We start from the raw sequence: 26,885 nt of genomic DNA on the forward strand, positions 1-26,885 counted from the left end.
ATGTCCAGTTAGGACGGTTTTAACTGTTGTTCTCGTCCACAGAGGAGGTTCCGGTGGGGATCATAGCCGGTGGGACGGTGGGTTCCACCATCCTGCTCTTCATTTTCCTCCTGGTTCTGGTTCTGATTTTCTACCGCCAGCGTAAAGGCAGTGAGTCCCGCTCTGCATGTTACAATACATGACTTTTCCAGATGCATCCGTGAACGGTTTTACTCGTTTTCTCTTCCAGGCCGGCGCGGGGTCACGCTGGGTAAACCCGACATCAAGGTGGAGACGATAAACAAGGAGACCCACAGCCTGGAGGAGGACTCGGGCAGCGTGTCCACGGCCTCACGCATGGTCAAGGCTGTATACTCGGTGAGCAGCGGGGCGCTAGTGTCAGCGCTGGACTCTTGTTTTCTCAGCCTGTAGTTGTAGAAAAACCCTCTCTGTGCATCACTGCACCCTTTGACTAAAAACAAACACCGATTTCCTCTTGACTCACCTCTTTTTAATCCATTTTCTTTTCCCCTCTCACACTCTGTTGCCTCCTTCCCTCCTTTGTTTCGTTGTTCCTCTCCTTTTTTTGTTTGATGGTTTAGTTTCTCCCCTCTGTGTCCTTCTCTCCCTCCAATCAGCCTTTTAAAGATGACATAGAGCTCAAGTCTGACCTCCGCAGCGACACCCTGGACACCCGCCAGGAGTACGACCTGAAGGTGAGAGCAGTCCGCAAACACCTGTGCAGGCCTCTCTGTTCGTGGTAGCGTCCTCAGCCCTGAATCACAGTTGAGCTGACGAGACACATGTTATACACCAGTTAAAAAAAATCTGAAAGTCTCCCTCCATGAATAATCGCTGCCTTGGATCGCTTTGAGGAGAACACAGACATGAATCCACCCCAGGAGGTGGTTAGATCCCCGGCAGCTGCCTCTGCCAGGCTTTTTTCTTCCTCCGCCCTCCTCTGCCTGAAGCAGCACAGCAGTAGAACCGAACTGGATGGAAGAGGAGTCTGGGAAAGTTAAAGAGAAAGCAAAAGTCTTGTTAGAAGAAGCAGAGGGGAATAATCAGTGTTCAGCTGGGAGTCCGCAGCGTCTTCAGTCTGTGTTTGAGCCGGCGGGGATGCCCCCTGCTGGACAGTCCCGGGACGAGCCCTGAAAGCTCGGAACAATCAGAAAGGCTCAAGTGTCACTGAAAATAACAACAGTTTTTATTCTAAAATGCTGCAAAACTAACACACCTGCTGCAGTTTTAGGTTATTTTGGAGTTTAGTAAGTATTTAAGCAACAAGCTATTTTTTTTTGGCAAATTTGGCATCAACTACGGTTTTTATAGGCTAATTAAGAGTTTAGTTAATATTTTAGCAATATTCTAACGATTTTGAATAATTTAGTTTATTGAGAAATTTTAGGCTATTTTGGAGTTTAACTAGTATTTAAGCAATATGCTACGTTTTTTGGCTAATTTGGCATCTACTACGATTTTTTAGGAAAGAAAATATCACACTCGTAGGCCGCTCAGTTATCCAATAGAGAAAAAATGTTTATGCACATTTTTATCTATGGGTATGCTGCGGGTGACAATCGTAGTGAACACTTATACAACATGTAAGGGTGAAGTAGATTAGACGCCTTTTGATTTTTTTGTGTTCCACAACACATCAGAAAACTTAAACAGCAACAGTTGGAACAACTATTATATAAAGAGATGGTTGGCAAAAGAGAAAGAGCAGTAAAATGTTAAAGTAGCCCTTGTTTTATAAGTATCTGATATCACTTTCATCTTGCTGTTTTTTTGTTTTCCATTTTTTTTTAGTCCATTTCTTTTTTTACTTCATTCTCTGAAGCTTAGTAGATGCGGTTATGCAGATTTAGCATTACACATTGTCTAATGTTGTATCACTGATTTGGTTGAAATTCTGGATCAAATGCAACCTAATTGAATAGTTTTCTTTCATTTTGCAGTGTGTATTATGTAACTTCTTTTCTCCATATGTTGTAAAGGAAGTAGTTATGTCAGTAGTACCTTGGTTGTAGCTATCCAGCTTCATGCCATCTAATGTTGGTATGTTTTCGCCTGAGGATAACAGCGAGGCATATATAGATCTTCTATCATGAGAAAATGCCACAAGAACATGTCAAAAGCACCATTTTCATTGAAGTTGGTCTAATCCAGGGGTCAGTAAAAGACAGTAAAATATCCATTTGGGCTCATTTTCTACTGATCAAAACCTAGAAGGAGCCGTATAGTCTTGCTTTAGGCTTTAAGATTCACAACCTTCTTTTTTTAACAATAAATATTAATTTTGTATATTTTTTGGCACTAGCAAAAGCAAAAATAAAAAAAGAAAATAGCATCTCTCAAAATGTGATTTCTTTCTCTTTTTTTTTTGTTTTTTTACTTATTTTCTATAAAAAGATGTTCTATACCTAACAGGATCACCAGTGGACAGCTATTAACCAATGTTGTGCAGCATAAGATAATATGTGTTCGCAAACTAAGACAACCAAGGTCCAACTCTAAACTAAAATAACAACTCCAAGCAGTGTAAGACTGGTTTGGTAGTCTTAGTTTACAGGCTTTGTTTATTTGTTTTCTTTAGGTAGTTTTGGTTAAGGAGCTGCTGACTCTGACGGTCGACATGTCTGGGTCAGCAGTCTCCATGACATATTCTATGTTTGCCTGAGGATCCACCATGGAGAGATGAAAGAGCCTCATGTGGATCTGGAGCTGCAGATTGCTGACTCCAGGTCTAAGCAAGATTTCCTTGTGTAAAAGCCACCTTGTGGATTTTTGGGGAAATTACCTTATTTTCTCCACTTTTCCTTGTAACCCTTGTGCCATCCTAGGCATGTTTCCATTAAAAGTAGGGTCATCTGGACCCCATAAGAGAGCATGAGGGTTAAACTGCCTTCAATCTGGAATTCATAGTAGAATACCCAGAGCTTACTTGCTAATGGGGGATATTTAATGCAGATTTGACATTATATCTTACATTTGAATGTGTTTATGTCACTAGGACCCGACCAATGGATACTACAACGTACGGGCCTCCACCCATGATGAAATCCACCCCGCCTCCCGCTCCACCATGCACTACTCTGACTATCGCTCCCCTGGAGGGACACCAGGGGGCGCGGCGTCAATCAGCAGCAGCACTGGAGGCTCTGGAGCCACGGCCAGTGGAGGAACCCCCGGGGCCCCTGGTCCACTCACGTCCCCGGGGCGCCCACAGGCTTGCTATGACCCCAGACCATCATCCAGACTGTCCCACATCAGCTACGCCCAGTTCAACACTTTCACCCGCGGGGGCCAAACACAGCAGCCCCCAGCAGCCAATCCTGTTTCGGCAGCCAGCGACTTCCCAGCGGACTGCAGCCTCCTGGACTCCACCTCCCAACTGGCCTATGACTATGGATACCCGTCGCACTACCAGACCTACCGCATGGGATTTGCACCGTCCAGCCTGGCTCCTCTGGAGGCCGGCCCCTCCTATGAGATGTACGGAGTGGGGTCTGGGGTCAGCAGCCCCGGAGTTGGGGTCAGCCCTGGGGGCCCAGCTCCCAGCGGATCGGACACCGGACTAGGAAAATACGGCAGCTCCACTCGCTTCTCCTACACCTCGCAGCACTCCGAGTACTCCCACAGTCGACACACGCAAAGAATGCAGACTCACGTGTGAGACAGAGATGCAGCTCGGCGTCTCCGCCGAGCAGGGGTCTTATAAATAGCTTAAAAACACACAAAATCACAAGTCCACGCCGGACACAAACACAGCAGAACACACAGAGAATTCATCCCACACACATCCATGCACAAAGACAGAAAATCCACGAGACGGGGAGCGCTTGAGAAGCTCAGAAGCAAAGAGGAACGGGGGAGTTGTGGAGAGACGGAAGGGAAATTCCAGCCTGGTTGGAACTCCCTTACTCCCCCTGTGTTTGAACGTCTGCGCTCTGAAAGAGCAGACCACGCAAGTCACAATCAAGACTGGGAAAGAGGGGGGAGCCCAAAGACGAGACGTCCCAGAGCTGTGGAGGCCTTAGCCTTTAGTTCACCGATAAGACCACAGAACACGATGATCGGAAGATAAACCTCAGCCAGTCAAATCGTTCTGGCCGACATTCTTAGTTTTCTTTTAGCTGGTTGTCTTATTGAGTGAACCATTAAGCACATCATGAGTAACCATGTGTACAGTTGCCTCCGTGGACTGAGTGTGGAGCTGAGAGGCTTCCTCACGTCTATTCATTCATGTTTGGACATCTATATCCCTGTTATGTCTTCTGTTTATTTGCACAACAGACTAGAGCTTTGTATTCTATTTTTTAACATTACACGTGTAACGTTCGTACGGACCAAAAGTTGGAGCGGCGGAGGGGGAGTGTGCCAACAGCGGAGCCTCAATCCGGGAAGTGCTTGACATCGGGAGGCCTCGTTATCGTAACAAAAATAGTGCCAAGTCGTCATGTTCCACCGTCCCAGCCAGCAAGGCCAAGTGGGTCCATACGGTTTGAAAGTGCGCAAATGTGGGTCCCAAATGGGTTTGTCCACATTTTCTGTGGTGGCCCCACCCGTGTTTGCCCACATTGACTTCAATGGGCAATAAGTCGATAGCTCGCTACAACAGAATTCGCTAGCACGCTACAGTGGAGCTCGCTAGCTCGCTACAACAGAGTTTCCTTGCACCCTACAGAGGAGTTCGTTAGCTTGGTCCAACAGAGTTCACTAGCACGCTAAAGAAGAGCTTGCTAGCTATCTACAGTGGAGCTCGATAGCTCGCTACAACGGAGTTTGGTAGCACACTACAGAGGAGCTTGTTAGCTTGTTACAGAGGAGTTCGCTAGCTCACACCAACAGAGTTCACTAGCACGCTACAGAGAAGCTTGCTGGCATGCTACAGTGGAGCTTGCTAGCTCAATTCAACAGAGCTTGCTAGCTCGATACAACGGAGCTCGCTAGTTCATTACAGAGGAGCTCGCTAGCATGCTACAGTGGAGCTTGCTAGCTCAATTCAACAGAGCTTGCTAGCTCGCTACAGAGGAGCTTGCTAGTTCACTACAGTGGAGCTCGCTATAACAGGGTTTGCTACCATGCTACAGAGGAGCTCGTTAGCTCAATACTGCTTAGCTCACTACAGAGTAGCTCACTAGCATGCTACTGCAGAGCTTGCTAGCTCGATACAGTGGAGCTCGCTAGCACACTACACTTTCCACCGGGCAGCTGGCTAGCATAGCGAGCTAACCCACTGATCTCTCACTTAAGTCAATGTAAGCCAACACAGGTGGGGCCACCACAGAAACTGCAGACAAACCCCACATTTTCTGCCCAGTTTGAAACCACAGTGGGCCCACTTGGCCGTGCTGGCTGGGGTAAACCTCGTTTGTGCAGTCTAAGCTCTTTCTCATTGGGTGTTTACAGACCAGGCTGGGGAAAGGGTTTCATCAGAGACGGCAAGCCTGGTTCTGATTGAGAGAAAACAGATGTTGGGGTGAAGAGAGGCCTTATGGGGAGGGGGGGAGCATACCATACATTTCCAGTTGAAATAATTTCTCATCGTCTGTCTGTCGAAACGGCCAGAGGAGATTGCAGAGGTTTAGTGAAGGCTTTTCCACACGACGGACATGAAGCAGGGTGTGAGTGTGTGAGAGGAAGAGTGGGGGGGGGGGCGTCCACATTGATTTGTACAGTGTGTTTGTATAGAGGTGTGAATGAGTGGAGGAGCCGGCGTCACGCTGCGTGACTCTGGGATGCACGTATGCAGTACAATTCAGTGTACGTTGATATCATTTCTCTCACGATCCTGTTACAGTACTTTTATACCTCTGGTAGGACTGTACCCTGTATTATTGTGTCTTTGAATTTAGAAAATGTTTATCTTATCGTACTGTTCGTAGCAGAGACAAACCGTTCAAAAGATGTACAACAAACGTTATCAAACTCTCATGTTTTTTATTTCATTATCTTCAATATTTTTTAAAAATGGTATGTAATTATTTTTCCACAGTATTACATTAATAAAAGCACTGTTTTTTATAAAATGCACATGGTTGTAATGGAATTTATGTCCACTAACAGCTCCTGATTCAGACTAAAACTGCTTTTAATTCTGACATGAAAGTGGGAAAATATTTTAAGTGTTGCATTTATGTGTATGGGTAAAGATGGAACAGTTGAAATCGGGATTAAAGAAAACAGTTTAAAACAAAATAGTGATTTTGTTTTAAGGAGAATTGTTTTTAAAATTGGGTTTAAAAACTTATTTATTCAAATCAGCCTTTACCTAATCCATGCATGTATTCTCCTATGTTGGTATTCTTGTACTCTTAAGGCAGAAAACTGACTTTTTACTTGATTTAACTGTTAAAATGTTCCAATTTATTACAACACGTGTCAAAGTCAAGGCCCGGGGACCGGATCCAGGTAATTCTGTCTGGCCCTTCAGATCATTTATATTAGAAGTAAACTTCAAGTATACTGATTCACCTTTAGTATAGACTAATTATATTTGTAGTATACTAGAATAGACTCCTTTTTGCTAAGGTGAACTTGGAAAAAAATTATTTAAAACCTACTTTCAAAGCGTTCCCAGTGGTCTGTTTATCATGATTATGTTGTTTTCCCACTAAAACTTGTGCCATTTTCTAGGACATAGTTTCTGCAGAGCAGCAGGGGTTCATCTAAGTCGTGGGCGTGATGGTTGATGTGGAGTAAACCTGCCCACACTTCCCGTCATCCACCTGTTTACACTCTCTCCCATTAGTTTACAGCCCCTGACATCCCCAACCTAATATTAGCAGTTCAACAAAATGGTGAGCAATATTGGAGCTATGCAGTTGATTGCAGCTCAAACGAGGGAAAACAAAGATGTTCATGGATCTTTCTGTCTGCAAGTGGATGCATCAGAATGGAGCGGAGCAGGAAGCTGTGAATTTTACGTAATAAGCTTTTTGGCATTTTTACGTCTAGTCCTGATTCACAATTATAAATACTAGAAATACTCAGAAATACAATTTTAATCTTAGTTTTCTTTATGTGCCTTCTATCGTGAGAAAAAATACCACAAGAACATTTTAAGAACACTTTAAAATGTGAGACTGATTGACCACAACAGGCAACATTAAATATTGCAGTATTGTATTTTATCACGTAAAAATATAATTTATCTTTATTTTTAAATAAAACATCAGAAGGTGCGTCCACAAATGGACAATTTTATTCAGATTTTCTGTTTTTCCCCTCCACTTATCCACTCTATGCATGTACATGAACGTTCCAGTAGGGGGCAGCCGCGTGACTCCCAGACCTTCCACAAGACCGATACAAATGACGTCACAAGCGTGAGGTTGTTGTCTAAGAGCCAAGATGGCGGCGGCGGTGCTGAGGTCGCTTAGCAGGCTCGGACGTCCTTCAGCAAAACTAGCACTTAATAGTAACGTGCTGAGCCCCGGCTGCACGCTGCTGCAAAGCAGGTATGATTACCCCAAATAACAAATACATAAAAAGGGCTTTAGTTTTACCGCTGTCCAAGTTAGAGGTCATCGGAACTCTGTCTCTGTCTCTACTGGCTAACGTTAGCATGACACCACAGAAGCTTATGGTGTTTTTAAATACTATTGCATAGTTTCTGTTATTTGTCCTCAGTTGGTTTCCGTAAGAGGGAATTAGTGATAAAAAATGGTCCATAATAGTGTTCAGAAACGAGGCTTTACCGGCTGTCCGGTGAGCTGGAGTCCTGCAGGGTGGTTTCAAATATGTATTAAACCTCAATCCTCATCTATTTTTCTTTATGTAACTCTTAAGTTATGATAGTTAATCATATTTTCTAAAAGTGGTGGACACACTCCCCCATTTGTTGTTCACCCTGTGCACAAACAAGTGGTCGTGATGAGGGTTCTCTGCCAGAGCATCTTCTGTAATCTTTATTTTTAGAAGATTTACCACTGATTTATTCACTCATTATTAATAATAACAACTAGAAAAGTTGCACTATACAAGTTTTTGTTTTTCTACCAAAAAAGCAGATTCGCTACTTAAAAACACATCCTCTGCTTTTTTAAATAAAAAAAAGTCAAAATCAGATTGTCTTTAGTGTCAAAGCTTTATTGGAAATCACAAAGACTTTCAACTAACTTTGCAAAACTGAACATTTTTACATGTTAGAAGTAAAACGGGTCAAACAGAAGTAGAAATGTGCTTTTTTTTATCACCATAAACATTCACACATCTTATCCCGATTTCTAGTTTTCTCCATGCTTGGATCCAGTTATTTCAAATGATCTTTTTGTAAATCACTACTTTTGTCAAAGCTAAAATGATTTATTTATTAGTAAGAGATGTCTTTATTTGAATCTTGCTGCTCAGCTCTGTAATATTTACATCTATAGACTAATTACTGAGCATTTAGCATGCAAAGGCTGCAGGCTCATACGATGATGACCTCAGGATTCGACTAAACAGACCTCAGTGGTGCAGAACCAGACAGATGATAGTTGCTCTTTGAAGAAATCGTATGTATTGTTTTATACCACGTATAAATGAAATTATCTAAACTCTTCATTACCAGTCCCCACTGTAGAGGTACTTTTTAGCCCTCAAGTTTTTTAGGGTATTATTTGTGTTTTGCTTGTTTTTTAATTTAATGCATTAACTTATGTATGTCTTATATATTTTTTTGTTTGTTTGTTTTTTGGATGTTGACATTTAGACCTCTATTCTATTTTCTTCTATTCTATTTTATACTCTACTATAATTTGCTATTTTATTTTATTCTATTCTATATTATTCTATTTAATTATATTCTATGCTATTTTGTATTCTATATAATTTTGTTTTGTTCAATTTTGTTTTTATTCTATTCAATTCTATTGTATTTTTATTCTATTTTATTCTATTCTTTTCTCTTATATTCCATTATTCTATTCTATACTATTTTTTTTCTTTTTTATTCTATTCTGTTCCATTCTAATTTATTCTATTCTCTTTCATTTTTATTTCTAGTCTATACTATTTTTATTCTATTCTATTCTGTTCTATTTTATTTCATTCTATTTACTCTATTCTGTTCTGTACAATTTTATTCTGTTCTATTGTATACTATTTTTATTCTATTTTGGTCTATTCTGTTCTTTTTCTATTTCATCAAATTATGTTTTATACTATTCTATTTCATTCTATTCTATACATTTTTTTATTCTGTTCTTTTCTATTTTCTTCTATTCTGTTTAATATTAATTCAATCCACAAACCAAAGTACAAAGAGCAGCGTTAAAGTTGTTTCCTGTATGTTTAACAAACAGTAAATGTGGTGTTAGTGTAAACTAGAGGCTCCCTCACAGCTGCTCGGTTCTTTCTTCATCCGCAGCTCGTGTTAAACCCTGCTCTCTGTCTTGCAGGCAGAAACAATGGCAGCCAGACGTGGAATGGATGGAGCAGTTTGCGGGGGCCGTTATGTACCCCACTGCTGTTAACGAGAAATGGACGCCACCCCCCTGGAACGGTGAGCGCTCACTCCTTTTTCCTGAGCAGCCGCTGTCCTTGATGTCCACTTAGTTTCAAATGAAAACCTGCAACTTTATTTTAAATGAAATGCATCAGCATTTCTGATTTTACAATGATCCCTTTAATAAAGACAGACTAATTCCTGGTTGTTGAGTCTTCAGTTTGGTCAAACTCTAAACTAAAAGTGAGGGCGCATCTCCTGTAAAACCCTCATCCTGTGTGTTTGCTTCCCTTCCAGACAAAGATCCTCCTGCAGAGAAGGACGTGTCCAACCTGACCATCAACTTTGGGCCGCAGCATCCGGCAGCTCACGGCGTGCTGCGGCTGGTGTTGGAGCTCAGCGGAGAGTCCGTCAAAAAGTGCGACCCGCACATCGGCCTGCTCCACCGCGGCACCGAGAAGCTCATTGAGTACAAGACATACCTGCAGGTACGGAGGAGGAAAAGAGGGTTTATGTGAGGAACACCAGCACAGCAGGGAGGGACCATCTCCCCCAGAATGTTTTACACTTCTTTTTGATTTATGGATCTGAATACTGAGATAAATAAAGTTTGTGATAAGAGGAAGCATGTCGAAGTGTTTGAGACTAAAGCAGCTAAATATTAAATCTCAATTCATGAAATGAAAGTTTTGGTTTGGAAACAATATTTCAAGATTTATAGCTTTTAAACAAACTTTAATTAAAGGAAACGTTCTAAAATCTGTTCTCAATATTGTATTTGACTAAATTTATGTTGTGATCCAATATTTCAACTGATAAATATTTAACCAAACTAGAAAAGAATCTCCACTGCTCCCACTCACAGGAAATTCCCTTGTTTCTATAGCTTTATTAAAATGAACAGATACATACAAAATCTCACTTTAAAACATTAATGGGAACTAAAGGTTTGTCCAGAGTCTATGAGGTGTTGTAGCGTCTGATATCTGACAGGAAGAAAGATCTGTCAAAATGCTACTTCCTTCAGCGAGGTGTTAAAGGGTTCATTTTCTTCATCCTTTAAGAGTGAACTATATCCATATATATGATCATATATTACCTTTGGAACACTAAAAAACTAACTTTTTCTAAAGTATGAGTCATTTTTGTGGACTGTTTTAATACCCGGAAGTAAAACGGCTCGTTTTCTGAGGCTCCGCCTTTCGCTCCTTGTCGGAGAATTCTGTTGAAACTTCAATAGACCTTTCACAGCAGCAGCCCGCGTGCGCGCCGCGTAACGAGACTCAGAAAAGCAAGTTACACCATATATATATAAGTATAAATTCTTAAATGATCACAGGATTGTCTGACTGTCGATTGATGCAAATATCAAACCACTTGTGGTCTAGAATGACCGTTATCTGGCATCTGCACAAAAGCAAAAACGTACATTTTTTCCAGTGCTGGAAATAAAAAGAATGTTTCAGATTTAACCTTTTTTTTTGTTGGTTTAGCCTGGTATTTCAGTGATGCCGACGTGGTTTCTTCTCTGCAGGCTCTGCCGTACTTCGACCGGCTGGACTACGTCTCCATGATGTGCAACGAGCAGGCGTACTCTCTGGCTGTGGAGAAGCTGCTCAACATCCAGGCTCCGCCCCGCGCTCAGTGGATCAGAGGTGCTCCAGCCGCTCACCGCGTTTCCTCACAGTTCACAGATGTTCTCATCACAATGTTCTGGAACCCGTCCGTCTAACAGAGAATAGATCCGTTCTGTCCTGCAGCCGTCCTGGACTCAAGACTGTTTTCACTCTTCTGCAAGAGTTTCACCCCCCCCACATACTCAAAAACTATGTGCACACCAAATACTAGATGAAAAAGAACTTTTCATTCCTTTCACTCCTCAAGCATCATTGGGAAGATTCTCAGGAAATGTGAAATATGTTGGTATTAAATAGTCTCGATTTTAAACGGCGTTCTTGTGAGCTCCCAGAAGTGGCGTTCCTTTCATGCTCGAACATTTCTCTCTGGAATATTGTGAACATTAAACGATTCCCTGGGATAAGCTGAATGAAACGGTATACCATACAAAAAGACCATAATGGGAATGTGGGCGTGGCTAACAAAAACCTTTATTGCCAAGGATTCCCAAGTAATTTGGATAACTCTCATATGGTCCAAAAAAAGGTTGCTATGGAGATAAAGCTGACAGAAAACTTGTGAACAATGTTGAAGAAAGTGTTTTTGTGTCTAAATCACTTCTATATTACTGTTCAGTGGTGTACAAACTACCAGTTTTTCTGGTTCTGGTCCAAACTTTGGCAGAACTGAAGACTGTTACCAGTCAATAAGTATTCTAAGATAAAAACTAATAAATGTGTAAAAATGTTCACAAATGAACTAAGCACTGAACTAAAGAATTGATGGAAAAAAGGTTATTCATAAACAAAATATTTTCAATACTTATAATAGAAAACTGTCTTTATGCTGAATCCCTAAAGTTTTAATGCACAAAATCTCATCTGATTAAATCTCAACATAAATGTCACATTTTGATTCACAAATCAATTTTATTGTTAGTAACTGTTTTCCCATAAGCAGGGATTTATACTGAACTTTGTTAATACAATTTTAGATTTTCTCATATTAAAAAAACAATAAAATATGTTATCAATCCTGGAGTAAATGCTGATAATTGATCTGTTGATTTGGGCCTTTTTTAAATTTATTTATTATTCAAATGATCAGTTAATAAGTTTCTTTGTCATTTCTGGATTATTGAATTATTAATTTTGTTATGAAATATTCAGTGAAGTTTTTCAAATGAAAATTAAACAAATTTTTTTTTGTTGAAACCAGAATCTAAAAATGTTTTTTTTTTTTTTTAAGCATAATAAAAATCTGAATCTTGGCTTTGTTGATAGTTCTGTATGGAGAGTTGACCCGCATCCTGAACCACATCATGGCCGTCACCACGCACGCCCTGGACATCGGCGCCATGACGCCCTTCTTCTGGATGTTTGAGGAGAGGGAGAAGGTCAGCTCCGACAAATTGTGTTTTTTGATTTGAGATTGTGATTTTGTTTTTTCAATGATAGATTTTTTTTAGTGGAAATCTGCTGTTCTGCAGGAGATCTTTGGTAGAAGAATACCTGCACATTTGAAGGCATTTGCAGATCAGTTTGGGGATGTCTCAGTGAAATCTAAAGAAAGTTTTCTCCTGTAGATGTTTGAGTTCTACGAGCGGGTGTCAGGAGCCAGAATGCACGCCGCCTACGTCCGGCCTGGAGGGGTTCATCAGGTACCAGAAGTCTCTGTTTTCAGTCTGAAGCAATATATCTCATTTTTACCAAGAGTTTGGCCTCACATGAGTGGTGGATTTTTCTTAAAAATCTGAGTGAACAAAAACGTAGCTGTGTTCAGTGTGCGATCTCTTAGCCCAGGGTCTGCAACCTGTGGCTCTTTAGCTTTATTGAGAAATGCTAATGTTTGAAATAATAATTGATCAGTTATTTAAGTTTTGTCGTTTCTGTTTAGATTTTTAACATGTAAAACAACTAAGCAAAGAACATTTATTTTCCTGTTGTTAATTCTACAGAAATGTTCTTTAAATTTGTGTTTTTGATTTATAGTTAGTCAAAAAAGTCTCTAAAAGATTTTATTTTGGTAAATTACACTAAAGTGGTTAAAGTTTTGAATAAATACAGCTTAAAACTAGATATATGGCATTACCTGTGATAATACTAGTGTGAATGCTGTAAGATGAATTTGTCAACTGAAGATGCTGAAATTGATAGTTAAAAACGCTGAAACTAATAGCCTTCTAAAATATTAGCTGAATGCCAAACTAGCCTACAAGACGGGGGAAATGCATAGCTAGCATGTAGCTAAAATATTAGCCAAACTCCAAAATGGTCTAAAAAACGGGAAAATGAAAAAAAATCAAAACAACTAGCTTGTAGCTGAAAAATTAGCTAAACTTAAAAAAAAGTCTTAAAACTGATAGTCTAAATTGGCCGAAATAGCCATAGTAGTTGAAATATTCGCTAAACTCCAAAATGGCCTAAAAAAACTGAAAAAAAGTTAATTAGCCAAAAACTATAGCATGTAGCTAAAATATTAGCTAGTAAAATACGTTACAAGTAGAGCTGAGAGGCGATTAAAATTCTTAATCGCATTGTCCAGAATTAACTCACGATTAATCGCAAATTTACATTTGGCCTTTTTTTAAGGAAAAAAAATGTGTTCTTCGTGGAATTTAGCAGCTCTACATTAATTTTGAAAACAAGAATGACAAAATATATAGTTTTCATCAGAAATACTTTATTTTGTAACATTGTATTGAGATAAACTTTCTTAACAATAAAAGGCTGTAACATAAAATGCCTAACAAAAGCCCAAGTGCAAGTGAAGGGCATTTTAAATTCAAAACTTAAATCAACGTTCAGTAAAATAAAATAAAAAACATCCAAAATGAAATTTCCATAACACTTTCATGTTCATTTTTTGTCAGGACCAAATCTTTTCCTCCTCTGCTGAACTACAGTAATAAATGAAATAGAGATTTATCATTTCCAATGAACTTTTGTTTTTTAAAACATTAAAGACTGAGAAAAGCGGGATACTCTGTGGATAGTTTGACAGTCTGTTACTGCCGCCGCGTTCTCTGGCTGCAGCTCGATGCAGCGACGTGTCCAGCGGAGCTCACGCCATGAATATGCCGGCAGACAGACCGCTATGCTGGGGCTGGATCACGCTTAAACCTCCAGAACATTTAAAACGTCCCCCGGTGCGCTTGCTGTTCGGAACGTCAGGGGTCTGCAGCTCTCGGGACGCGGCGCCGGACGCGAGCCGGTACCACCAGACGTGGTACTGGACGCGAACCGGAGCCGGGTTAGGGTGCAGGAGCTCTCCAGGTCCTAGCGCCGTCCGATTTTAGCTCGCAGCTCGGAGGTTGGAGACCCGCCTGTGATGTAGTGAGAGCAGCCGGTGAGTTGGAGGGCGGGACGCCCGCGCGCGCGGTATGGAAAGGCACGTATGAGAAAATCAGCGATTAATGCGTCAAAAAAATTGTCGGCGTCAAGCACATGTCAGATTAATGCGTTTTTAACGCGACAAATCTGACAGCCCTAGTTACAAGTATTCTAAATAAAAACATTTAGACATCGTTGTTATTCAATTATTGAAATATTTAAAAACTAAATTCATAAATAAAAGTTTAATTGCCAAAAAAGCATAAATTTTGTGCATTTTTAAAATGATAAAACTGAACTCTGTGGCTCTTGTTGAGTTCTGGTCTGTAAGAAACTGGAGCAAACGGCAGTTTTAGCGTTAAGGGTTACAGATCCCTGTCCTTGCCTAACCCGGTGACTCTGTGGTGTTCCAGGACATGCCTCTGGGTCTGATGGATGATATCTACGAGTGGTGCAAGAATTTCTCGCTGCGCATCGACGAGGTGGAGGAGGTACGCTCCGAAGCACGTCGACCTCTAAACGCTCTGGAGAGGATGAGATGAACCCACTTTCTCCTGCACTGATCTTTTGCAGATGTTAACCAACAATCGCATTTGGAAGAACCGCACTGTAGGAATCGGAGTGGTCACCTCCGAGGAGGCCCTGAACTACGGCTTCAGGTGGGGCTGTGGGCGGAGCTTTAAACCGTGAACTCTGGCGCTGAACCTCTGACCTTTGCCCTGTTCTTCTGTCATCAGTGGAGTGATGCTGCGAGGGTCGGGAATCAAGTGGGACCTGAGGAAATCGCAGCCGTACGACAAGTACGACGAGGTTGAATTTGATGTTCCTATTGGAAGCAACGGAGACTGCTACGACAGGCAAGTGGGACGTCCTGTTCACAACCTCTTCGTGTGCTTGGGAGTAGGGCCGCTATGACTACTAATCGACTATTAAAATAGTCGCCGAAATAGTTTATTAGTCGTTACTTTATATTCTATGGAGTTACAGTGTAGTAAAGTTGAACAAGGTTGTGAACGTTCAACACCAAAAAATCACTTTTTTCATTATTTCAGTCAGTGAGACCAAAACTTTATCTTTAGTTAAAATAGTTCCTTGTTTCAGATGCCGACATCATTAGAGAGATCAGGAATATACTTTCACTCAAACTCATTTTGGCAGATGCCCCGCCCCTCAAGATGACGTAACAATTTACTATCAGTTTTATGTATAAAGGGTATGTAGGGTCAAAGGTCACCTGTCAAAATGAGTTTGATGGAAAGTTTATTCCTGATCTCTCTCATTTGATTTAATCTCGTTTTAATACTAGAAACTAATGAAGGAGAGAAGCTGGAGGATTCATTTACAGTTGAATAAACCTTTAATTGTCTTTATCTTTAGTTAGATTAAGGCTAATGATGGTTAAGAAGTGTGCTTTACAATTCGTTTCATTATGACCCGATTAGTCGATTAAGTGGAAAAAATATTTGGTGATTAAAGTAATCTTTTATGGTTGAGTGTTTCTCTCTGGGGTGTTTTGTCATCTTTCTTTGCATGCAAAGTCCAGTTGTGGTCTGGTTCCTCCGAGTACCTCAAAACCACATGACCTGAGCGCCTCAGCGAGCTGCTCTGCTCGATCGCTCCATGCTTGTGGTCTCTGGTTGTTGTTTTTTTAATGTTGAAGTGGTGTGAAGCTGAAGGGTTGCTGCCTCTCCTGTGTGGTGCGACCCAGATATCTGTGCCGGGTGGAGGAGATGAGGCAGTCCCTGAGAATCATGCACGAGGCGCTCAACAAGATGCCAGCGGGGGAGATAAAGGTGGACGACGCCAAAGTGGCCCCGCCCAAGAGGTCTGAGATGAAGGTGAGCATCTTCATCCTGACGCTCAGCCGTTAACTCCCAATCCATAACCACAAAAAAACTATCTAGTGCCCTGGATTTTAAAAGCAATTCAGAAACCACAATCACTACTTTTTGTTTAATTGCAAGTATGATGTCAGTGAAAATGAAGTGAAAATCTAATTAATATGAACATTTTGCTACATCTATTTATGACTCCGCTGGGATCTGATGGTGAAAACATTGATAGTTTATTTAAAAATTACATTTAACCTGAGAACACTTTCACTATAAAAAGTGACACTTTTTATTTTTACACCCAATAATAAGTATTTCTCATAAAAAAATACATCAGAATATGAAAACACGTGCTAAATTAGACTAGTTTTATTTAATTTTCAACTGTGGTTTATGTAACTGAATGAAAATAGAAACATGAAGATCCTAAAAACATGGTTGAAAATTAGTTATTTTAAAACAAAAAAAATGATACTGAATACTGAAGACGGGGCTTTTGGTTGACCCATTCCTGGGACACTTTACCCAGGAACACTCAGGAAAATGCAACATATTGAACATCATGTAAATACATTTGCTTGAGTGAAAATACTGTTCTAGAGTTAAATACTTTTTTTTCACAAAAATTGTTTAAACACAATGCATTGTGGTTTATATTTGCCGATATAGTGAGCATTGCAGAACAGTGGTTTTTCGCTGAGTGTCAAACTCAATCACACAGGGGCCAAAATCAAACTCACCGTAGATCGCGGGCCGAACAGGATAAACATTTATTAAACACTCTAAAACTACATTTTAAAACTTTATAACGGTAACTTTTTAACATAATTATGAACTAAATATATAGCATTACCTGTGATAATGCTAGTGTGAATGCTGTAAGATGAATTTGGACGCTGAAGATGCTGAAATTGATAGTTAAAAACACTGAAGCTGATACCAGATGAGCTAATATGAGCTAAATGTCAAATTAGCCTAAAAACTTAAAAAAAAAAAAAAAAAAAACTTAGGTTAGCCAAAACTACGACGGAGTATTAGGGCCACCAAAAAAAAAGTAATATTACGACTTTTTTTCTCGTAAATTTACGAGAAAAAAGTCTTAACTGCTGAATTACGAGAATAAAGTCGTATATTTATGACTTTAAAAGTCATAGGCTATATTTACAACGTTTAATCTCGTAAATCTACGAGATTTAAAGTTGTAAATTTACGAGAAAAAGTCGTAAGTCTACGAGATTTAAACTCGTAAATTTACGAGAAAAAAACCTCGTAAATCTACGAGATTTAAACTCGTAAATTTACGAGAAAAAAAACTTGTAAATCTACGCGATTAAAAGTCGTAATATTACTTTTTTTTTTTTTTTTTGGTGGTCCTAATACTCCGTCGTACAAAACAGCTATCATGTAGCTGAAAAAAATAGCTGAACTCCAAAACAGCCCCCCCCCCAAAAAAAAAAAGCCTAGATTAGCCAAAACAGCTAGCATAGCTGAAATGAGCTAAACCAGTTCAAAAACACTGGACGATTACATACATTTGTGTTTTGATTGTTTGACGATCTAAGAGACAAAAACGAAAACAGGTGTGTAGGAAATTTATAAAATAAATATTGTACAATTTCCCATTTCACTTAATTTTTATTATTTCCTGAAAACTGTGTTGAACAGCGTTCATTTCTTTGTTTTCCCGGTCTAAATCCTTTGAGTGGAAGTTACGTATCACGCTGACGGTCCTGTCGCCGTTTTGTGTGACGTCACCGTGAAAAATAACTCTATTTTAGAAATCTAAACAAAATTCCCCAGAAAATGAAAATAAATCCAAATGAAACAGGTTGAAAACAGAAGTTCCAAAAATCAAAATGAAAGGTTAAAAATCTGAACACGGGGAGAGACCAGAAGAGGTAGGTATAAGGGGACATCTACAATTTGATGATGACGTTTGAGTTTTTTAAAATATGTTTTTAGTGTCTGTATACTAACAAAAGTTTTATGACGACTACAAAGCAGATTTATGACAAATAACTTTTGAATGAAATGATGGACAAACATCATAGTATCTTCCTTTTCTGGGTTCTTATTGTGTTTAGTTTTTACCTTTTCATCTTGATTTCTGGAAATTACTTCTGTTTTCTAAAATATGTTTAAATAGTTGTTATAATTATTATTACTTAGAAAGGGATGTTGCTGATTGGATGATGTTTGTCCATCATTTTAACTGATTGTATTGTGTTTTGTTTTTTAACTTTTCATTTTGTTTTTTTGGAAATTACTTTTGTTTTCCGAAAAGTTTCATTTTTTTCAGTTTTCTAAAAAATAATGTTTTTTTTCTCACTTGTTTCTCTTTTTTAGTAGTCGTTGTGATCTTTAATTGTTGATAGATTTGCTGTCTGGATTTGGCCTTCCGGGCCTCCGTAGAATCCAGACGTTTCACCCGTTTTCCTGCTGTTTCTCCAGACGTCGATGGAGTCTCTCATCCACCACTTTAAGCTGTACACCGAGGGCTACCAGGTCCCTCCGGGGTCCACGTACACGGCCGTGGAGGCCCCCAAGGTGATGAGCACCTCAGAGTTTTTATCTTTGCTGTTGTGCGGATTGTTGCATTTGTTGCGGTGCGATCACTGGGCTGTGTGTTTCAGGGGGAGTTCGGGGTGTACCTGGTCTCTGACGGCTCCAGCAGACCCTATCGCTGCAAGATCAAAGCCCCCGGATTCGCTCACTTGGTGCGCGTTTGAACTAAATAAACATCCATAATCGAGTGTAAAGGCTCGCCTGTGAGGCTGCTTCTACTTCATTAGAGGCGTTTGTGGAAGCACACCGACGTATCTGTGACTCTGGATCCTCACGCTGCCTGTTGTTGTCTTGCAGGCCGGTCTGGACAAAATGGCCAAAGGACACATGCTGGCCGATGTGGTGGCCATCATCGGTGAGGGGGGTGAAAGTGTAAGTTTGAGGTGTAAGTGTGTTTTTTCAGTTGTTAACGGCGTGTTCTGGTCTCTGCAGGCACTCAGGATATCGTGTTCGGCGAGGTTGACCGTTAGTGCTGCGCTGCTAATGAAGAGGGGATGTGTTCACACATCTCCAGACCAGCGCTTCCTGTTCTGTGTGAGGCTTTCAGTACACTCTGTTCACAGCCGCTGATGTACAAAACAAACCCAATAAATATTTTATCCCTGCACGGTCTGTGTTTCCTCTGACTGCTGCTTTCTTGAGGTGTTTCCGTCCAAACCGTAGAAAAGCCGTTTGTTTTTTAATGTCAGAAGATAAAACGCATCAGCGGTGCGTCTTCCCCGAGATTGTGTTCAGAAGGGGGAGTGGTCTCATGAGATCTGAGACGAGTGGACTTCGAGCTCAGACCACAACTTCCCCTCTGAGCTGTGAAGTATGCAACACCCGACCTCGGGGAACACACAAGCTGCCGAGCTCGCCGTCGACTGAAGGAGCCCGCTACCCGAGCTGAGCCTGAAGCGTCATGGCCGTGTGGGGCAGGAACCCGCTCCTGGGGGTCGCTCCTCTGTGGATGTGCTTTGGGAGAGCCGGTGAGCCGCAACTAAACCATCTTTTTGTTGTTTCTTAAATCTAAAGCGGGGCACCAAACCCCAGTGAGTGTCAGGTGTGTGTGAGGCTTTCTGCTGAGCCAGATTCAAACCTTCAACCTGAAACGCCGGCGGGGCTGAGAGGTTGACATTTGGTCTGAGTAGGCAGCAGAGAGCAGCCACCGCGTCACAGTTCCTGTGAAAAGAGAACCTAACCCTGATGGGCTAATGTGACGACTACGGCCACTTCTGCTGCAGAGGTTATTGTAGAAATGATACCGAGCACATATCTCACTTTCTGGATTTTATACTTTTTATGCTCTGTTAATGCGACATACAAACAGTTAGCTTCAATTTCTGTCCAAAAAAGTTCATCAAAGTGGACAGAAAAATTAAACGCAAAAGTCAGGCGGTGACTTAACAGTTTGCACTCCTGTAAACGTCTTCAAATGTTTGTTATTTTAGGTGAAATGAGCTCCGTTTGTTATACTGTTTACAAATACAAATATTTGCCTATTTGCATTGCATGTTTTTTTAATGTTGTAAACTAAAAGGAGTTAAAAAAATACATTTTCAACAGGTCATCATTTTTTTTTAATTTTAGCAGAAAATTTCTCCTGAATTTTTATCCAAATTAACGAGAAACTCATCAACAAAAGCACTAAAGTTATCAGTTTACACCTTTTATACTCTGTTTTGACAAAATATAAAAGATCAACTTTCATTTGAGTAAAAAAAGAGTTTGTCTATGTGGACAAAAACATTCAAAAACGCAAAAGTCAGGCGGTGAGATACCAAAGACAGTTTCAACTTCTATAAACGTCATCAAATGTTTGTTATTTTAGGGGAAATAAACTCCTAAATAGTGTTTGCAAATACAGATATTGGCATGTTGACATGTTTTTTAATGTTATAAAACAAAAGGAGTAAAAAAATACTTTTTTCAACAGGTGATATATTTTTTTAAATTTGAGCAGGAAATGAAAGCTGATTTTTTTTTCCAAATGAACAAGAAACTCACTAACAAAAGTGTTAAAGTTATCCGTTTATACTTTTCAATACCCTGTTTTGACAAAATATAAAAGATCAACTTCAATTTGAGTAAAAAAGTTTTTCTAAGTGAACAAAAACATAATGAAACTCAAAAGTCAGTTTCAACTCCTATAAGCGTCTTCAAATGCTGGTCATTTTAGGTAAAACAAACTGTTAAATAGTTTTTATAAATACAAATATTTGCATATTTACATATGTTATAAAACGGAGTAAAAAAATACATTTTTGAACAGTTAATCAATTTTTTTTCAAATTTTTGCAGGAAATTTCGCCTGAACTTTTTTCCAAATGAAGGAGAAACTCATCAACAATAGTGTTTAAATTAAATTAAAAGTTTACATCTTGAAAACTTAAAAAAAAATAAAATAAAATAAAAAGTTTTGGGTTTAAAAAAGACAGAAATTCCAAGTTGTAGAGCCAAAAAAAGTCAAATAACCTTTTTTGTTTGATTCACGTAAACCTTCCCGTCAGCAGTCAGGGTTATTAAGTGCGTCACAGATGAAATATTTGAGTTTTTGTTCTAAACCACAGGCTGACCCATTTGTAATGAGTGTGGCCTACAGATTCCTCACACTGGCCTCTCCGGTGACCTTCTGTGAGCCCAGAGGTTCTGTTCTGCTCCGGTTCTGACTGTTAGAGGAAGAGAAACCAGAAAGTCCACCGTTACTTTTCCCTTTAAGGTGAAGCTGCAATAAGTCAAAAATATTTAAAGTCAAGTCTGTGGTTTTCTTTAGATTGGTACAGAAGCCAAAGGATGTACAAGAAACCCCAACAATTTAACCCTTTAACTCCTGAGGCGTCGACGGTGACGCTCAAACACAAAATCTTTAACGCACTGTAACTTTCAGCTGTTAACACGATAATTCCAGTAGAATCTACTGGAATTATCGTGTTAACAATTAAACAATGACAGTAAATTTACATAAACACTAGAACTCAGGTGTTACAGGTTTGAACTTTACGGCATGGATCCACATTTATCTTCTCCGGTAACTTTAAAAGGAAGAAACACGACTAAAGTATCTGCTAAAAGAGCAGCTGAAGTGAGATTGTGTAACCGTCATGTGATCCGAAACTTTAGAGAAGTGATTCATTTCCTGAAATAAAGTGAAGAAAGTGGGAAGGAAAAGGCAGTGGAAAAAGAGTCACTTCTCTGATCTGAAATACTTAAAAAAGAAAAGAATTCAAAAAGGTCTGAGCTGCTCCACGGGTTTCTTATAGTGTAGAGGAACACGCATGACATTTAAAGAGTTTTCACAGTTTAAACTCAACGTTCACACACGAGTACAATGAAGGTTTCAGTCGGTGAGACGAAAAAAAACAAGAAACCAGACATAAATGTTTATCTCTAATCAGGCGTTTCTTTGTAATTGTTGAAGAGAAGCAACCAAATGACACTTGGTAAAAAGTTCTCAAAAAATTCTGCTACTTTCATGTTTATCAGGAATTATAACAGAAGTTTGCGGTCTTTTTCCCCTAATATATATATATATATATATATATATTAGGGCTGGAATCACTGGGTACCTCACGATGCGATACACAATACATGACTCGCAACATCAATAATATTGTGATACTGCAATAATAAAAAGTAAAAATCATCTCTAATAACTTACAATATATAGAAAAACATATTTTTGGGGTCAAAATATCCCCATTTATTTTTTAGTTTGAACACAATCATAATAAACAACTGGTGTCTTATTTTGTGCAATAATTAATAGACACAAAGCTAAAATCAGTATCAACACCAATTGAATTTGAATTATCAGAAAAATTCAGTGTTAACAATAGTAATAGTGTCACTACTTAGTGCAGAATTGTTGTACAAAATTAAATAAATACAAATTAAATTAAATGTTTAAATTAAATATTTAAACAAAATTAATTATTCAAGTAGCTTCTGGGCGACAGTCACTCTCGCAACGCGTGTCTCCTACCGACCTCTGAAGGAACGTCTCACCAAAGGAGGATGAATATAACGCTTTACAGCCTCTTCAAAGGAAAATAAAAGATCAATACTTGGTGAGAACTCAAGAATCAATCGCAGGACTAAATATTGCGATATATCGCAATATCAAAATTTTGGCACACCTCTAATAAATATATATATAGACGTGTGTGTGTGTGTGGGGGGGGGGGGTGTTAGAAACATAATCAATATAAATAAAGTTTAGCATACAATCCAATAGGGGTTTATACTCAATAACTCCCTGTTGTGACAGTAAAATCTGTCTGTCTGCTCAGCTGTTGGACAGGACAAGTTAAAAAAAAAGGTTATCACGGAAGATTTTGTATTATTTTTAAACAGGAAGCAAGTGTTTTTGTTGGATTTAGTACTTAGAGGCCGATCTCTGGTCTTACTTTCTGAATTATCATCTTCAGATCTCCAGATCTGACCATCAGTGGAGAAGGACGCTCTCTGGGATTTCCATCAAACGTACAGGACGTTTCTGTGGACATTAATGAGTAAAGTCCCTTAGTGTGAGAGCTTCCTCCTGCAGCTGCTGTTAAAAAACTGCAAACTTTTAGAATCTTAAGATATATTTTGTCAAATTGCAGAAGAGTTATTTAAAGAATCCCACATCTGCTTTGTTGGCTGAAACCTTTTTTCATTGGTAACTGCTTTTTAACTTTTGTTTTTTTCTAAATCATTCAAACAAACCTATTTTTTTTGTTTTTATTTTCCTTTTAAAATTAGTTTTTTAAAAATGTTTTCCTTTTGAACTTCAAGATTCAAATCAACAGATTTCTTGGTTTTCATACGTTTAAGAATTTATTTGAAGGTTTGAATTCTTTAATCATTCTTGTGGGAATAACATTAAAATGATAATATCACTTAAAAAACAATTGGAAACACTTCAGTTTATTTTATGATGTCATTCTGCTTAGTTATTTGCTGGTCTGAAGGTTGTTGGTTTGGTTTTCTCTGTTGAAAATGTCTGAACGCTCCAACGATAAACTGCTGGAGACGGTTGAAGACTCTCTCCATCAACACGCTGTTTTAACGTGTTCTTGAGGCATTTTCCTGAAGATAAATATCAATAAAATTAAGATAAAAATGACATTTTTCAAATTTTTCTTTAGTCAAATCATTGTGAATCAGGAGTAGATGAAAAAAAAATTGTTTAAATAAATGTAGCACTTGTGAGATAGAAAATGCCACCAGGTCCCTGCTCCACTCCACTCTGATCATCCACTTACAGACGAATAGATCCATGAACGTCTTTGTTTGATCGTCTGGATCTGTACGTCTGGATAGATCAGATATTCATCACCACTTTTGTTGCATCTAATGTTAGCTGTGGGTTTGTGAGGGGCTGTAAGCTAGCAGGAGAGAGGTAAACAGATGGATGATGGGAAGTGTGGGCGGGGAGGTCGTTTTCTAATGGTCCCGCCCACAACTTCTGCAGAAACTACTTCCTGGAAAACAAAACAAGTTTTTAGATTTTGTCTAAAAACAGCATCATCACAATTAAAAGACGACTGGGAACGCTTTTAAAATATTTATCAGGACGTTAGAGTTCAGAGTCATGAACATTACTGAGTCAGCAGTAACCCCAGTAGTGGGTGTTTACAGCTCCAACGCCACAAACGGACACAGTATAACAAACAAAACACTTCTCATTGGGAGTGTTTAGATTTGTGTGACCAACGATTTAATTTATGTTCACTTTTGGTTCCTTTAGATCAGGAGTGTCAAAGTCAATCGCACAGGGTTCAAAATCCAAAACACACCTTAGGTCACATTTTAAAACTTTAAAACTGTAACTTTTTAACATAATTATGAACTAGGTATATACCATTACCTGTGATAATGCTAGTGTGAATGTTGATAGCTGAATTTGGCTGCTGAAGATGCTGAAATTGACAGATACAAACGCTGAAGCTGATAGCAGGAAATGCTGAAGTTAATAGCTGAAAACACTGAAGCTGATAGCGGAAAACGGTGAAGTTAATAGCTGAAATCACTAAAGTTGATAGCCAGCTAAAATATTATCTAAATGCCAAATTAGCCTAAAAAAAAAAAAACTTAGGTTAGCCAAAACTGCTAGCATGCAGCTGAAATATTAGCTAAATTCCAAAATAGCCTAATAGCCTCTTTTGTTCTTCAATTGTGGCTCCTTAGCTTTAAAAAAAAATCATTACGATTTGCATAAATATTAACTTAATGAGTTAATTTGATCACATATTATAATCTACACTGAACAAAAGCATGTATGTCACACTGATAGAAAAGGTCATCACTGACTGGATTATTGTTTTATTTAAGTAAAAAACAGGAGGATCGTATTGGACACTGGGTGTACTTCATCTTGAAAGAAACTTGTACACATGCCGATAGGTCAAAGGTTAAAGTTGGTATTTACTGAAAAATATAAGTTTTATTATTCAATTGTTGCGAAGGTTTAAAAGTGACATTTAAAAAAATGAATGGTTTAACCCCTCGATTCCTGAATTTATTTCCAGCAATAAAAAAGTGTCACTGATATGTTTGCTTTAGGCAGATGCTGAATTGAGGTCATTTTGGAGCAGAAGTGGTTTGAGGCTTATTTGTATCAATAGGCATCAAGAATTGAATTGCCAAAACATGTATATTCTTTTTTTTTCTAAGAATATACATCTTCAACCCTGATGAACTACTTAAATGTATTTCAAATGGGATTAGAAAACACAAATCAGCTCTATAATACCCAGTGAGACTTAATAAAGAAAAACAAAATAAAAAAGTTTACAAAGGAGTCGTCAGAGCTGTCTTTATGCAGTGTATCATCTGCAGTGCATCATGGGACTTGCCGGCTCTGGCTGGGTTTTGGTCCATAAGAAACTGGACCAAAAGTGTTGAAGGTTGCAGACCCTGTTGTGGGTCAATCCAGTTCAGTATGGTTAACCTCCAACTGGTGGGATCATAGGAATGTTTGTCAATTCATCGATGAATCTAATGTTGATCTGGATGAATAAAGTAACATTTAAAGTTACATTTTAAACATTTTGTACACTTATCTACAGGTTTAGTAAAAACTGTGGAGTTCTAGATTCAGCTAAATTCCCTCAGATTCAGTTAGTTTTTGACTTCTCTGTTTTTTTTTTTATTGCATTCACCTTTTTATTGTTAAATGTTTTATTTCTTTTTCATTCTGAGCTACATGTTCAAGTCAAGAATGCTAATTGTATTGACGTTTACTTCACTTTTCCTTATAAAAACCGAACCGATGCAGCTCGTATCGTCTCTGCATGATCACAAAGAATCAACGGTTTAAAGTTTTCTAGAAAAACAGCAAAAGAGAAGTCAACACAAAAACGGAAAATGAGAGCAACACATTCAAGCGTGAGACCGGATCTTTACCGTGTGGATTCTTAGTAAACATTCACACTATAGTGATTATCCAGATCCTTCTGTATGTTTATCAGCACGTAAAAACTCAATCACACTTTTGGGGATTTCAACAATCTTGGTATCAAATCGTTCAGCTCGTTCAGGACATTACTGCTTGTATTTTTGGTATTTATAAACGTTATAGTTTTGAAATATTGAGCCAAATTTTTCAGAAATGTAGGTCAACTTCAGCGCTTTTTCATAGTTCTTTAATGAAATTTCCAGTCTTTTACTAAATTTAACTTTTTGCAAATAGCTTTTGCATTTCTAGCAAATCCCTTCATCAGTTAAAGTAAATTACATCACATTTTTCAGCAAAAAGCTTCAGCATCTTCAGCAACAAAAGTATTCACGCTAACATTATTACAGGTAATGCAACTTTTCTAGCCGTTATTTTACTTTTCTGGAGGGCAGAAGGTAAAATAAGATAAGACATTTTAGGAAGTCGGACAGTTTCTCAGAGCTGAGCTGGTTCTATTGATGCAACAGGGGCCGGCTGTTGATCCTCCACCATCTCAGACACATTTCCTTATAGGGAAGTGTTGTAAAAGACTCAGCAACACCTTCGTCACTCAGACGTACTGACAGTGAAGGTCTGTGCCAGAGAGAGCTTAACACTGTAAATCTAAATGGTCAACAGTCTAAACCAGGGGTCTCAAACTCGCGGCCCGCGGGCCATTTGCGGCCCGCAGGATGATGATTTGCGGCCCCCGTCTTCATATGAAA

The 26,885-nt window shown here is 39.1% G+C and overlaps 3 protein-coding genes across 4 annotated transcripts in view; all 3 read left to right on the plus strand.

Annotated features, from left to right (window-relative positions):
* Nucleotides 1-6,018, plus strand: part of kirrel1a (kirre like nephrin family adhesion molecule 1a) — a 46,733-nt gene extending 40,715 nt beyond the window's left edge. The window contains exons 12-15 of one of the 2 annotated variants that reach the window (XM_024288266.2): nt 43-150; nt 230-357; nt 582-695; nt 2,996-6,018. In XM_024288266.2, coding sequence (XP_024144034.1) covers nt 43-150; nt 230-357; nt 582-695; nt 2,996-3,658 — 1,013 coding nt within the window. In that variant the 3' untranslated portion in view covers nt 3,659-6,018. The remainder of the gene's footprint in view (nt 1-42; nt 151-229; nt 358-581; nt 696-2,995) is intronic. The other variant, XM_024288267.2, reaches the window with a different exon arrangement.
* A 1,320-nt stretch (nt 6,019-7,338) lies between these two features.
* On the plus strand, nt 7,339-19,368 carry ndufs2 (NADH:ubiquinone oxidoreductase core subunit S2). Its single transcript, XM_024288481.2, has 14 exons — nt 7,339-7,445; nt 9,369-9,472; nt 9,713-9,903; nt 10,950-11,070; nt 12,316-12,428; nt 12,618-12,692; nt 14,778-14,855; nt 14,938-15,023; nt 15,102-15,221; nt 16,073-16,202; nt 18,648-18,743; nt 18,830-18,913; nt 19,059-19,116; nt 19,194-19,368. The coding sequence occupies exons 1-14, from the start codon at nt 7,339-7,341 to the stop codon at nt 19,229-19,231; spliced, it is 1,401 nt and encodes a 466-aa protein (XP_024144249.1). The 3' UTR covers nt 19,232-19,368.
* A 185-nt stretch (nt 19,369-19,553) lies between these two features.
* fcer1g (Fc fragment of IgE, high affinity I, receptor for; gamma polypeptide) overlaps nt 19,554-26,885 on the plus strand; it is an 11,250-nt gene continuing 3,918 nt past the window's right edge. Inside the window, exon 1 of the mRNA XM_024288187.2 lies at nt 19,554-19,729. Within this exon, the coding sequence (XP_024143955.1) occupies nt 19,663-19,729 (67 nt within the window). The 5' untranslated portion in view covers nt 19,554-19,662. The remainder of the gene's footprint in view (nt 19,730-26,885) is intronic.

The sequence above is a fragment of the Oryzias melastigma genome, linkage group LG18 (genome assembly GCF_002922805.2).
Source record: "Oryzias melastigma strain HK-1 linkage group LG18, ASM292280v2, whole genome shotgun sequence".
NCBI classification, from domain to species: domain Eukaryota; kingdom Metazoa; phylum Chordata; class Actinopteri; order Beloniformes; family Adrianichthyidae; genus Oryzias; species Oryzias melastigma.

Coding starts and splice junctions, on each gene's coding strand:
- ndufs2 (XM_024288481.2), top strand. CDS start 7,339: ATGGCGGCGGCGGTGCTGAGGTCGCTTAGCAGGCTCGGACGTCCTTCA. Junction 7,446..9,368: donor TGCACGCTGCTGCAAAGCAG/GTATGATTACCC, acceptor TCTGTCTTGCAG/GCAGAAACAATGGCAGCCAG. Junction 18,914..19,058: donor CCCCCGGATTCGCTCACTTG/GTGCGCGTTTGA, acceptor GTTGTCTTGCAG/GCCGGTCTGGACAAAATGGC.